At 43.1% G+C, this 14,333-nt stretch overlaps 1 protein-coding gene across 1 annotated transcript in view; it reads left to right on the forward strand.

Annotated features, from left to right (window-relative positions):
- The first annotated feature begins 11,018 nt into the window (after positions 1–11,018).
- LOC113006448 (endothelin-2) overlaps positions 11,019–14,333 on the forward strand; it is a 37,000-nt gene continuing 33,685 nt past the window's right edge. The window contains exon 1 of the mRNA XM_026142428.1: positions 11,019–11,634. Within this exon, the coding sequence (XP_025998213.1) occupies positions 11,574–11,634 (61 nt within the window). The 5' untranslated portion in view covers positions 11,019–11,573. The remainder of the gene's footprint in view (positions 11,635–14,333) is intronic.

Raw genomic sequence — 14,333 nt, forward strand, 5'->3', positions numbered from 1 at the left:
TATGCTTAAGGTTAGTTTGTCAAACTCCTCAAAATCTTAACAAATTGTGCCAATCCTTACATGTTGCACCAGGCTGATTTATCATCAAAAGTGGAGAAGTCCGTGACAGAGGAGACAGAAGAGCAGGAGAGAGAGATGGAGATGGAGAGATGACTTTATGTCATCCATGAGGGATGCATTTGACATATGTTTCACATATTATAGCCCAACAAGTTACTTATAGCAATTTAAATACGAGCAATCAGTTTTTGGCAAATACCAGAAATCAGTTTTTGGCAGACAATCACTTTTTGGCACAACACCGGCTATTGCAGTTAATAATACAACAGCTTCTTGCCATTTTTTGTGTTTCTTTTTATCGCTGTGTAACTGAGTTCAATTGAAAGCCTGCATGCGCTAGTACCTTTTGCCACAAGTTCCCAGAATCCTTTGCGGTTTTACCCCTGAATGACATCACATTTTTGGTGGGCTGGTCTCTAGTCAAAATGCCCGGGCCGATTTTTTGTCCCAGTCCAGCCCTGAGTTCAACGAATCATTTTTATAGAATAGAATAGAATTAGAATAGAATAGAATTCAACTTTATTGTCATTGCACATGCACAGGTACAGGGCAACGAAATGCAGTTTGCATCCATCCAGAAGTGCTTTAGTGATATAGATATATTACAATATATATTAGCAATAATATAGATATTTGAGTATATTACAGAAATGGGTCTATTATGGTATGTTATAATGTACACGGTATGAAGTATGTTGTGAATATTCTATAACTATAAGTATGTACAGGCTGTAGTGAGTACAAGCTATGTACAGGATATGAACAGGATATAAATATGAAAAACTATACAGAATATGAAATAAATAACTTTACAGAATCTGGGATATACAGCTATACAGAAATGGGAACTATGCAAGTTGTAAACAGTTGTAGGATTAAAAATTATCGAATGTACAGAATGATTATTTACACAGAGCTATACAGTAGTTTCTACAGAGGTATATAAAGTGCTAGTGGTTGTGAGTGGTGGTTCAGTCCATGTTATTATTGTGTGTTTGAGGGTACAGTTGTCCATTGTGGGTGTGTGTATGTTCAGTCCATGAGTTAACGTAGGTCAGATGTCAGGAGGCAGAGTTCAGGAGTCTGACGGCTGTGTGGAAGAAGCTGTTCCGGTACCTGTTGGTCTTAGTCCGGAGGCTCCTGTAGCGCCTCCCAGAGGCCAGGAGGGTGAAGAGTCCATGTGATGGGTGACCGGGGTCTTTGATGATTTTCCCAGCCCTTTTCAGACACCGCTTCCTGTAGATGTCTTTTATGGCAGGAAGTGGTGCTCCGGCGATGCGCTGGGCAGTTTTCACGACCCTCTGCAACGCCTTCCGGTCCGAGGTAGAGCAGTTCCCGTACCAGACTGTTATATAGTTGTTCAGGATGCTCTCGATGGTGCAACGATAGAAGTTCACCAGGATGTCTGAGGACAGGTGGTTCTTCCTCAGAGTCCTCAAGAAGAAGAGGCGCTGGTGAGCCTTCTTGACCAGCTTGGAGCAGTTGGTCGTCCAGGTGAGATCCTCGGAGATGTGGACTCCCAGGAACTTGAAGCTGCTCACACGGTCCACAGCCGTCCCCTTAATGTGGATGGGTGGATGTGGGTCAGCATTCCTCCTGTAGTCCACGATGAGCTCCTTGGTCTTCTCGGTGTTAAGCAGCAGGTTGTTTCTGTCGCACCACTCAGCCAGACGATCCACCTCCTCCCTGTAGGCGGCCTCATCGTTGTCACTGATGAGGCCAATCACCGTGGTGTCATCTGCAAACTTAATGATGGTGTTGGAACCATCAGCAGGTCTGCAGTCATGGGTGAAGAGGGAGTAGAGGAAAGGGTTCATCACACAGCCTTGTGGTACACCGGTGTTCATTGTGATGGTAGATGAACAGTGGTTATCCAGCCGGATATGTTGGGGGCGGTTGGTCAGGAAGTCCAGTAACCATTTGCAAATGAGGGAACTGATGCCCAGGTCTGTCAGTTTCCTGATGAGTTGTGAGGGGTGGATTGTATTGAATGCTGAACTGAAGTCTATAAACAGCATTCTGGCGTAGGTGTTGTTGTTGTCCAGGTGTGAGAGGACAGAGTGCAGTGCGATGGAGACTGCATCCTCTGTGCTCCAGTTCTGGCGGTATGCGAATTGGTGGGGGTCCAGGGTGGGGGGGAGACAGGATTTGAAGTGTGCTAGGACCAGCTGCTCTAAGCACTTAGTGATGATGGGGGTGAGTGCTACTGGGCGGTAGTCATTGAGGCAAGATGGGTTGGACTTTGCTTAGGCTGCTGCCCCCGCGACCCGGCCTCGGATAAAGCGGATGAAGATGGATGGATGGATGGGGTTGGAGTTGTTGGGTATCGGGATGATGGAGGTGGATTTGAAGCAGGCCGGTACTACAGCGTGGGCCAAGGACAGGTTGAATATGTCTGTCAGCACTCCTGCAAGCTCCCCAGAACACGCTCTGAGAACACGCCCAGGGATGCCATCAGGACCTGCAGCCTTGTGGACATTGATCCTGCTCAGCACCGCTCCTACATCGGTGGGGGAGAGAGTCAGAGGTTGGTGGTCTGCTTCGGTTGTGGTTGTGGGGTTATGCTCAAAACGAGCATAAAAGTTGTTGAGCTCATTGAGGAAGGAGACATCAGCGGATGCGGGGGAGGGTTTGGTGGTTGTAGTCTGTAATGGTCTGGAGTCCTTGCCACATGCGTCGGGGGTTGGAGTTGGAGAAGTGTTCTTCTACCTTCTTTTTGTAATGGTGTTTGGCTTTTTTGATGCCCTTCTTTAGATTAGCCCTGGCTGTACTGTAGGCATGTACATCTCCTGACCTAAAGGCAGTGTTGCGGGCCTTCAGGAGGAGACGAACATCCCGGTTCATCCAAGGCTTCTGGTTGGGGTACATGGTGATCCGTTTCTGGGTGGTGACACTGTCTGTGGTTTCGGAGATGTAATCCAGTACAGATGAGGCGTACTGGTCCAGGTCTGTGTGGGTGAACATATTCCAGTCTGTGTTTTTAAATCTGTCCTGGAGCACTGCGTCTGTCCCCTCTGGACACACTTTAATTGTCCTCACAGCAGGTTTCTCACGTTGGATGAGTGGTGAATACCTAGGTGTGAGGAACAGGGAGAGATGGTCCGATTGTCCAATGTGGGGGAGGGATGTGGCTTTGTAGGCTCCAGCCAGGTTGGAATACACATGGTCTAAAGTCTTGTCTCCTCTGGTGTGGCAGGACACATGTTGGTGGAATCTGGGGAGGACTGTCTTTAAGTTGGTGTGGTTCAAGTCGCCAGCAACAATAAAAGCAGCCTCGGGGTGTTTATTCTGGTGTTTGTTAATGGCTGCAGAAAGTTCTTTCATGGCCAACCTAGCATTAGCGTCGGGGGGTATATACACGGCAGTGAGTATGATCGAAGTGAGTTCTCTGGGGGAGGTAATAAGGTCTGCATTTGACCATTAAAAACTCCGCATTAGGTGAGCAGTGACTCTCAGTAGTAGTGGAGTTCATGCACCAAGCATTGTTAATATAAATGCACAAACCTCCACCTCTGGTCTTGCCAGAGTCATCTGCTAGCCCGTTGGCTCGGTGTGTGTGGCGTCCTGCTAACTCGATAGCATTGTCCGGGCAGCTGTTGTTCAACCATGTTTCGGTGAAAAACATGACATTTGAGTTCATAATCCGTCTGTTGTTAGTGATGGAGAGCCGTATCGCATCCATTTTGTTTGCCAGAGAACGGACATTATAACTTGAAATGTAAGCTTTTCATTTTCCAGCAGGAACCTCAGAAAGTTTAAGCTAACCAGTCCAGCGACGGGAGACTGTGTAGAAAACAGAGAAGATATTGATCACAAAACAAAGAGATTTTTTCCAACTTTCAGTCTATGATATTGATGCACTGCAATAGCAGGTGAATGCAAAAGAAACATCTTAAAAACACAAACAAATAAGAGAACAATAATATCAAGCCCACACAGAACACTGGTTCTTTGCTTCATAGCACGCTTCACGGGTTTTTATTTCTGGTGCCCAGAAGTCTCCCATTCTCATATCTTCCTCTGCATATGACGTGCAGAAAAAAACAGTCAGTAATTTCTTGCACGCTTTAAAATTTAGGTGCTTATGATATGTTTTCATAGCTCTTTGATTCCCGGCACGTCACGTCAAACATGCCAACATGGTTTTGTTGACCCTGCAGGCTAAACCACTGCTGCAGAGGTTTGAGCATCAACTCCATCAAACAGCAGGCAAAAGGGTTTCGCCTGCTGCTTTTGATTGCACATATCTCACACTTGACCTTGACAAACCACTGTTATGCAAACCATACATACTTCGGACTGTTTTGAATGTGGGCTGTGCTGCGCTCAAATGCACTTTCAAAACACATCTTAAGTTCACAGTTGTCTTTCACACAGCATGTATTCTCCAGACCACTCGTATCTTTTCATTAACACTGTTATTTTCTCAGATATACTCAAGCCAGTATTTTGCCTCTGTTGTTTCCCTTTCTCTCTCTCTGTTTCTGTCTTCCTCTTTTACTACCTCTCTTTCTCCTTTCCTCCCCTCTCTGTTCTTTCTTGTCCACTTCTTCCACATTATCTCACCTCTATAATTGCAGTTTCTTGTGGCCATGGGAGCATCTGGCTGTTGTTTCCAGTTTGTGCTCTCTAATTATCTCCCCAGAAAACAAGAAATCAGCCACCTAAATGACGAGCATTTGCAGAAACAAACAGAGCAACAGCTGAAAACTGTTTGCAAAAGTGTGCCTTGTACATTCTTAACATTCTCATACTGAAAATCAAAAGTTCACAAAGTTTTGTGAATAAGGTTCTCAGTGTGGCTGGGTGGGCACACTACCTAATCAAACACTGTGTTATTTCAGGGAGGACACGGACCTCAAGCTCAGCTGAAATCCCAGCAGATCAGCTGATGCCAGTGCACATCAACTGATGGCTCTGCAGAGGCGTTTTCGTGCATCTAATTGGCAAACCTCATATACAGCCCACGGCTTAAGCTGCTGTCCCCTGTGTACATGCTGCATGCTACAAGCCGCCCTGAAACCACTTTCCGATCCTTGTTCAGTTCCATATCTACCAGCTCTCTACTGGGGTGTGCCGATGCTCTCGCTGCCCTACACTCCTTGCAGTATCTGCACAAAGAAGACTGATGCCAAATCTAAATAAGTGTAAATGGAGATTTACAATCTTCTCTCAACTATAGGGGTCCTGACTGTAATCTAAAAAAACAAATCTCACAACAGCAAGAAAAAAACCATGATATCGAAAACTTCAGAATCAATCTGCCCGGCACCCTGACAAACAGTTCGTGTCATGAAACATGTAAATGTCAGTTTGTGGTTTTAGGAGTTGTTATAATTGGAACTATTGGTGAACGGCCAGTAGCAGCAATAGTTTTGTTAAAGCCCAAGATGAATGGATTTATAGTTTATCTGGTCTTGGTGCTGGATAAACTGGGTTTTTCCTATAATAATAAAACTTTTCAATCACAATAATCATCTCATTTTGACCCATATCTAAACAGATATCTGCGTATGAATGTGTCGACCCCACAGGGCGTCTTGCTGTTTCCCAACGTTTACGACTTCATCCTTCGCTCTGTGTCTGACCAGCTCTGCCAGTTATAGCTCAGATGAAGCCACATGATCCATGTCTCTAAAACATGATGATGAACTAAGACCAGATTGGCTAACAAGCAGTTCAATAAGCAGAGATCACTTGAACGTGATTTATTCAAACAGAGAAATTAATGTACTTGGCAAACAGACTCTGATGACCCGTCATGGTCGAACAGAATCCTGGTGGCAGGATTTAGGACAGGACCTCCTGGAGTCTGGACGCTGGTGGTGGTGAAGATGAAGATTGAGGCTTGGATGGAGATCTAACTGACGTGTCTGTTAGTTCGAGATCGGGACAACGTGGGCTGCATGAATTACCGAGAGCACAGAGTCAAACCACACGAAGCCGAGGCTGATTGGCTCAAAGAAGACAGGCAGGAAGATGATTGGACTACAGCAATGATATCATCATTGAGACAGTGTGGGGAAGTCATAGGGGCTGCTTTTCTGAAGTCATAGACAACAGAAAAGCAGACTAACACCAGGGAGATGAGTGATTACAGATCAACAGATCAACATTACTGAACTTACACTTCATTACTTGATGGCCATCAAGCAGCTGCTTTACTGAATAAAAGCTCCAAAGCAGGCAAGTCAAGGTTATTGACTTCTCACAACATGAAGTGCTAGAACCATTTCCCCTCTCCTACTGACACTCATCGGAGCGTTTTACACAGAGACAGTTGAATAATGTCAATAAAAAACAAGGATGTCACCATTTGTTCCTGGCACGGTACAAATGTGGCTTAGAGTGGATACTGTAGTTCTGCCCACTGCAAAACAAAAGGCTGCATATGTTTGCACAGTGATACACAATCACAATCTTTGCTTTGCTAAAGTCTGCAAACTTAGTTTTTCAACTTTAGACTCTTATTAAAGGTTTAAGATGTACAGTAATGTTTCATAATTGCCAGAAAAGCTGATGCAAGCATGGAAACGAGTGCTAAAGCACAGAGTCATTCACAGCCAAAAGAACAAACTGGATCTCAGTGGACTGTTGGACTCTTTAGTAGTAAACAACCAAAGCTTCTATTTTCTAGAAGAATCAGGTTTTGTTTGGGGTTTATATGACAAGACCACGATTTTATTGTAAATTACTGTAATATCCTAGTACAAACACTGTAATGAAAATTTTGGAGAAATCCAGTTAATGCACATCCCAAGATCTTTGAGGTGCATGAATAATAATAATAATAATAATAATAATAATAATATTGTATAAGCTGGGAAAAATACATGGATGTGGTTCTGCTACGCTAACATCATTAAAATCCATCATGTGTGTTCACTGTTAACTTATCATTTCATATCACTGTGTAGTTTATAGAGGGAAGCCCACAAATTTGTGCTCAGAGATGTAATGAAGCACATTGTAAACCCAACACATACTGACTAACAGACTCTGGATGTTCTCTTATGATCATACTAGTCTGTGACTGTGAGCTTGCATGTGCTTTCAGTTTCTATCTGCTCTGCAGTTCTGTGTGGAGTACAGATGTACTGGGACTGTTTGTCTGTGTTCAACTACCATCAGTAGACTGCAAACAGAGTACAAATAAATTCTAAAGAGGCTTCAGTGCCATCTTGTCTTTTGCTTAAAGATTTTAGTTTAATTACATGTTTGAAGACACTGTGGCCGTGCAGGCTACAAGCTGAATGTTCCCGCTTCCCACAGTGCTCATTATGTGAAACGCTGCCCGTATCCGTTCTTTCTTCCATGGTGGTGAAGTGTTCACTTCCTCTGCACAGAGCTTGCGATTTGCTTGCTCCTTTTATCAGCAGTTTTGGGGAAACCCGACCAAAAGCATCTTTGTGGCACACAGTAAATGATCTGGCTCGCAGATGTTCGGATTGTCCTCGTTAATCTCCTTATGAAGATGCTTTACTGCTTTTTGGTTAAACTCACAGAAAGACAGCGAGACAGCTTCCTCCATACCCGACCCAAGAGAGGATAGATATGAAGACAGAGAAAAACTGGGGCCCACCTTTTGTAGCTCTGTTGTTTTCCTGTTCAGTTTTCACTGATTTGATCCAAGTGACCTCAGAATCGACTGCAGGCAACTCCCCAGCAATTCATTCCAAAGCAAATACGCAGAAAATATTATCTGCCAGTAGTAGGGAAGCTGAAAACAGTGCTCATTTGGGATTAAAGTAATAGATGGAGGACAGAAATATTATACACATTTTATTTATCTCAGTGTCCTCTTTCAGGATCTCCTGCTACAGTTTAATACACCATTGCAGGACTCCCACATTTGCACCTGGATGCTGGTGAGCACAGCCACAGCCTCCCAGTGTTGGGGATCATGATGTATGAATCTGCACATAAGATGGCCAAAGTTTGAAGTCTTCTTCATGCAAGAAGCCTCTCCACAAATTTCGGTATTTCCAGTGTTTTTAGCTGTCCTTTGGAAAAAGATGAATGTGTCCATGGGCTTTGAAAGCAAAGCAGCGATCTGGGATTTGAACAAAGTTGAAAAATTCATTTCTTGTGAGCGAAGAAGACCTTCAGGGAAAAGTGTTTATCAAAACCACAAAAGACAGACATGTGGAACATTATTGCATTGTTTGTGTCTCATTTATCTGGACATATGGAGGAAGACGGTCACATGACATGCTGCTGAGTTACATATATTTTTACCATTTTTAGTCACTTATGTTTTTAATTTCAACATGAATTTGGAGCATTTCTTATATTTGAAGCAGTTTGGCCTGATCTCCCGTGAATTGTTTCCATACAGCTAAACCTGATTCTGAATTATGTTTCACAAAAACGTAGCTAGCAGTTAAAAAGACGGATGATGTCTGCTTAGGTGGTGAAGGATATCACAAGCTTCTCACAGAGGACGCTAAGGTTCAGTTCTGGTGCAAAATCACAATTTCTTCCAAGCCAAGATCTTTTTTTTGGGTCTCCTGCTCGACGAGTGTTACCCCAAATAAAATGTACATAATTATGTTTTTAAAAGAACGATCGGTATGAAAGATATTACAAGCCATTTTTATAAAATCACAGCAAAGCATGTAATAGAAACACCAGTCCATGGTGTCAGTTTCACACTTTGCCTCTCCAAAGCTTCAAATAGACATGTTTCAGTTGTGGTACCAGCAGGGGGAGATAATATATTCAAAGCAGTCACCGAGGAAGACGTGATGTATAGTGATGTACCAAGTACCACTGATTTCCTTTCCAATCTGATACCAAGTAAAATTCAGGGTGGTATCAACAATACTGCTCCAATACCGATACTTTGTACAAAACCTTAATGTGTTATTGTATTTCAAATTACAGCTTCAGAATGATTACAGGACATCAGACTACTTGTTCGTACTGTTTAATATTGAAGAATTATCATATAGAAATAAAAAACCTGAATTGTTAATTGACGCTGTTTGAACACGTATATCTTGTCATTTAACATGCATATATTTGCCTGGACATTTCAACAAAAACATTCAACATTCACACTTACCCTCATTCACAGTAGTGCTGTGCCGCACTACAAATTTTAGTATTGATCCAATACCAAGTAAATACAGGGCCACTATTGCTGATATCAGTACCAATAATTTTAAGTTATTCAGGCAGCTAATTGGGGGAGAGTAGCGTGCCATAACTTATCAATTTACAAATTCTGAACACATTTCAGGGGAATAATGGAGTTTGATATAATCTTTATTTCACCAGGAAGTGAAACACCTGAGAATTAAACATTTTTAGCACTACTATGGAGTGGCTCATACTGATAGTGGTTTACATGTGAGAGACAGACAGCCTTGTCAGTATTGGGTGGTGGTCTTAATTAAAGGGTCCTCCCGTGTAATGAAGGGAAGACTTCACCTGCTGGGCAGCCTGTATAGGCAGGTTTTCTCTCACGATGTCTCAGGCACCCAGCTTTGTTTTATTCCTACTTTGGTTTGATTGTGTTATAGTCATCTGTAACTGAAGTCACATCCTGATAGCATGTAGTTTTTATTTCCTAGTAAATTTTCTGACAAACTGTTGTTGTGTGGATCTCCCTTCTTTGGCCCTGAATGAGCCCGCCATAACATGAAACTGGAGGAGACACAAGTCCCTTGTTGTTTTAGGAAGATCATACACCATAATAATCTGCTCACACAGATATGCAGAGCCGCTTGGTACCCCTGCTATGCCTCCTATGAATAATGGAGCTCGAGTATCCTAGTAGCACAAAGCAGGACCCTGCCCGGGTCTGGATCAGAACATGCTTGTCTGGTTGCTGCTTAGCAGACTCTGCAGTAAGATTTTTAATCCTGCTTCTTTCATCACACGTGTCCTTCTGGGGAAATTAAGCTAATGTGCAAGTACCGTAAGCTTTGTTTCTGAGGGCCTACAGTGGGTGAGGTGTGAGAAAATGGCCTTACTGCTCAGTAGATCTAAGAACTCAATAAACATTTTCCTGATAAGTTTAAAGTTGCTAGTTTGAATCTATCCATCCATTCTCTTCTGCTAATCCTTATCAGGGTAAAAAAAACAGACAGACAGCTGGTCACACTCACATTCACACCTATGGACAATTTTGAATCATTGGTTGACCTTACCCCACTGATTGTCTCTGGACTGTGTGAGGAATAAAAAACGAGTTTAAAGTTCCCATGCTAATTAAAATGAGGGGAAAGCAGGACGCTCTCTGGGTCAGGCTTGCCCGTCTGATTGATGAGTAACAACATAGAGTGTGACATGTTGTTTCTCAGTCATGTTCGGCATCTGGTTTAAAAAAAGTTCAGGGGGTGGAAGCCAGAGTTGAGAATTCACCCCACTACTCGCTTAATTTATGACCTCAGTGAACAGTTTCCTTTTGTGTTCCTGGTTTCAAATGATCGCTGCAGGTCACCGTGGCTACATCTGTCTTTTTTATAGTCTGTGACTTTGTGCATCATTAGCTGAGTGGGCACTGACTAACAGGCTGTCATCGTGTCTGCAGCCTAAAACTTTTAAATGCTTCTGTGTGACAGACGCCTCAGAAACTGGCAAATATGTTAACTCTTCACTACATAGAGAACAGAGGACAGCTACAGCAAACAAGGAAATGAACCCCTGTGTCTGTAATATTTTATTGCCATCAGATGAACTGTCATTGTGGCAGATTAGCTCTTTTTCAACCAAGACTTAAACACTTAAAAGTTCAGGTCTACAGTTTTCACTCAGTGTCTCCAGGCAGGTTTTACTCCAGCTGCTGGTGGGATAATAATTCAGTGAGGGTGAAGGAATATTGCAAAAGGGGCAGGATGACAACTATACATGTATGCACGTGTTGCCCCACACAGATAAAGACGTGTGTGCCTAAAATAGCAAGCTGGGCTGTTCCACACATGTAGAGCACTCTGTGAGGAGATCCCAGGGAGGCGAGCGTCACAATTCAGCTTACACAAAGAAAAAAAGAGGCGAGAAGATGAAAGAGACTAGTGAGGGACGCGGCAAGCATGAGAGCATGACATGGCTGAACCACAGGAGGAGGAGGCTGTGATTAATGACATTCAAGCTGTGAAGGTGTCTCAGTGCAGAGCCAGCCTCCCCGTTGTATCCTCAACCTCCTCTCGCAGTCACTTCTCTCCATCTGTTTTGATGCAGCTCATAACAGATCGTCACATTATCCTCCCTCCGTCTGGAAACCGCAGCAGCCTTGGGATTAAACCCAGCACCACACTCCTCTCAGTGCTGCACCTGGGAGGCAGCTGTACACAGCGCGTTACCTGACTGGACATTTGAAACAAACCCTCGGAGCCCATTCTTCGTCTTCTTAGGTGCTCACTGGAAACACTTAGGTTAGGTTTTGATTCAGCAGGAGCCTCTGCTCTGCTGCTTCAGCTCCTCCAGCTGCTGCGAGGAACTTTACGAGGAGCCAAGGTGCTTTTGTTCCTTTGATTTCTCACCTGGATGCTGAGGAGATCAACAGGATGGACCTCACCTACATTTGTCTCCTCTTCACGGCTCTAATGTTGATCCAGCACAGCGAAGGTAAACCCGTTTTTATATCTGTCCAATTAGATGTTTGTTACTAGATGGGTGGGATGTAAGGACTCTGTTTACATGGTATAATTTACATGATCCTCTTAAAAGACAATGCATCACTAAGCAAATTAAGGAATATGTTATTCTTTGAGATCTAAGTATTTCTCCAGACGCTGATTAATTTTTATTCCCCTTTCAGGACTCAGTTTGATTTTATTAGCCAGTGAGTTAATAAACAGGTTTGTGGACTACCATGGCAACTTGTTAATTTTGGAGCCCTGAAATTAATAAAAGGTAGAAAAGAGTTATCAAGCTTACAAAAATAATAAACAAAAGTGGTTAAATAAAAAATAATGACCTTTTTCTGTATCTCTTACATAAATACTGCTCATTTTTAATACCGTCACAGCTTCTGCAAATCAAGTATCAAAAATCGATTAGGAATATTTAAACAGTGTTTGAGATGTCAATAAATTATGAATTTATTCATTTTCATGAAGGAAAAATCCACAGCACTACACGTTATTTTTCATGACATGAAAGCACTGCAACCTCAATATTTTAATGTTCACATTATTCATATTTTAATTGAAAGCAGAAACAACATCAGGACTGTGAGGCTGTATAATGAGATCTGCAGCTAGGCGCTCTGCTCTCTGGTTTCCACAGTCGAGCTCATCGTGACATTTTATTATTCAAAAAGCAATCAGAGGTCACGTAGCGTGTAAGGACTCCCTCTGTTGTCGCTTTCTAGCTCTTGGATGATGAAGTTTTACAGTGTCAGTGTCACGGCACCCTGTGACCTGTATATAATCATACCCTTGCTCTTTCAGCAAATTCCTGTGTTGAAGGTCCTACGAACAGATAGCTGTGGAAGGCCGCCTCACACTTCAAACATGATAGAGGTCAAATTTAAAAAGAATATGTCTAATTCAGGCTAAAAATGTCAAAAGTGCATTTATACTTCTCTCACTCTTCAATGTTGATGAAACTGGAACTAAAAGTAACTTTCCAACGTCACCATCTTCCAACACAGGATTGCTTTGTGTTTTAAAACGGCTGGTCTGGTTATAGTAAAACACCGCCAAATGTGATCTTTTCTGGGACCAAAACACCAATGAGAATAATACTGGAATAAACTGTAGGTTCAAAATACGAAACCCCAGTGAGCAGCATCACGATGGTTTCACCTTTCTTTGCATATTGTCGACTTGCTTCAGGTCTTTGAAGTTGCCGGGCTTTCATTCATGCACAGCACTCTTAAGGACCCACCACAGCATTAGAGTCAGGTTGCGGTCTGGACTTTGGATCATTGCAGACCTTGGGTCATTGCATTACCTCAGTACTTTTCTTTTTCAGACATTCTGTTGGAGATTTGCTGCTGTGCTTGGGATCACTGTCTGTTTTAGGCCAAGCTTTAGTCCAAACTTTAGGCCTCACACTGACTCTAGAATACATTGCTATGTAGGTAAGTTCACAGTGGATTCAATGACTGCAAAGTGCCTGTTGCTGCAAATCAAGATCAAACTGTCACCCTTCTACCACCATGCTTCACAGTTAGTGCTCTCCAAGCAAAGTACTTTCTTTTACAGAAGAGGCTTTCTCCTGGGAACCCTTATCAATAAGCCATACCTGTTCACTCTTTCTCAGTTCAGAGAGCTGTTCACTTGGAGGTGGCTGTAGCTCAGATCACCCTCTAATTGGAAGGTTAGTGGTTCGATCCCTGTCTGCTCGAGTCTGCATGCCAAATATCTTTGGGTAATAACTAGGGATGGGTATCGTTTAGGTTTTATCCGATACCGGTGCCAAATCGGTACTTTTGAAACGGTGCCGGTGCTCAAACGGTGCTCAAACCGGTGCTTAAAGAATGGAGAACACAAAATTGGTCCAAAAACCTCTCATGTTCAGCTGTTTTTTGTAAAAATATAACAATGTTAGCCTTTTCTGCAGCTATGGGGCATATATGGTATCACTCTTGGATGGAAGCAGTGCTTAAACAATGGAAAAAACACAAACTTTGTCCTAAACCTCTCATGTTTAACTGTTTTCCACTTTTTCTTTGGTCATTTTAGCCTTTTTAGCCAGGGTGAAGGGAGTATCTGCCATCAAACAAGAGGACAGCCGCATGTAGCTATGATGATGTTTGCTAGTTCACCTTACATGCATTAATGTAATAACGTGGTTAGCCTACTCAACGTAAATTAGCTACTCACGCAGAGAAGAACGGCTGCTGCCACCATCATCCGTCATCATTTCTGCTACACTGGCAGGGCTAGGGGCCAGGACTCTCCTCTTCGTGTTTTTGGGGGATGTTGCATAACAGGCAACCCACCCGCAGTAGATGTGCTCGGTGTGAGGTCTCGCAGCAAGCTATCAAATACGGCGCATTTCTGGGCTTTTAAAAAAAACGCTATGCGTCGCCAGGTGTTTCATCGGATTTGAGGTGTTACCTCCTTTGACAATATCACAGTATCAGCTTAAAGCACTTGTTGCTGCTGAGTTTGCATATTTTGCTATGAAGTACAGCCAGACTTTTGACCGCTTCGCCTTGGACATTTTTAATCTGTAGCTCTGCTCTAACAGAACGTACGTACCTGGCCCCGCCTACTATCCTCGGAAACGTAAAATGATTGGCTAGAATCTAAAGTGTATCACAGCTCAGGAAAAAAAAGCACCGAAATAAAGCACCGAAATGTGCGCTGCTT

Source organism: Astatotilapia calliptera, chromosome 15 (genome assembly GCF_900246225.1).
Source record: "Astatotilapia calliptera chromosome 15, fAstCal1.2, whole genome shotgun sequence".
Taxonomy (NCBI): Eukaryota; Metazoa; Chordata; class Actinopteri; order Cichliformes; family Cichlidae; genus Astatotilapia; species Astatotilapia calliptera.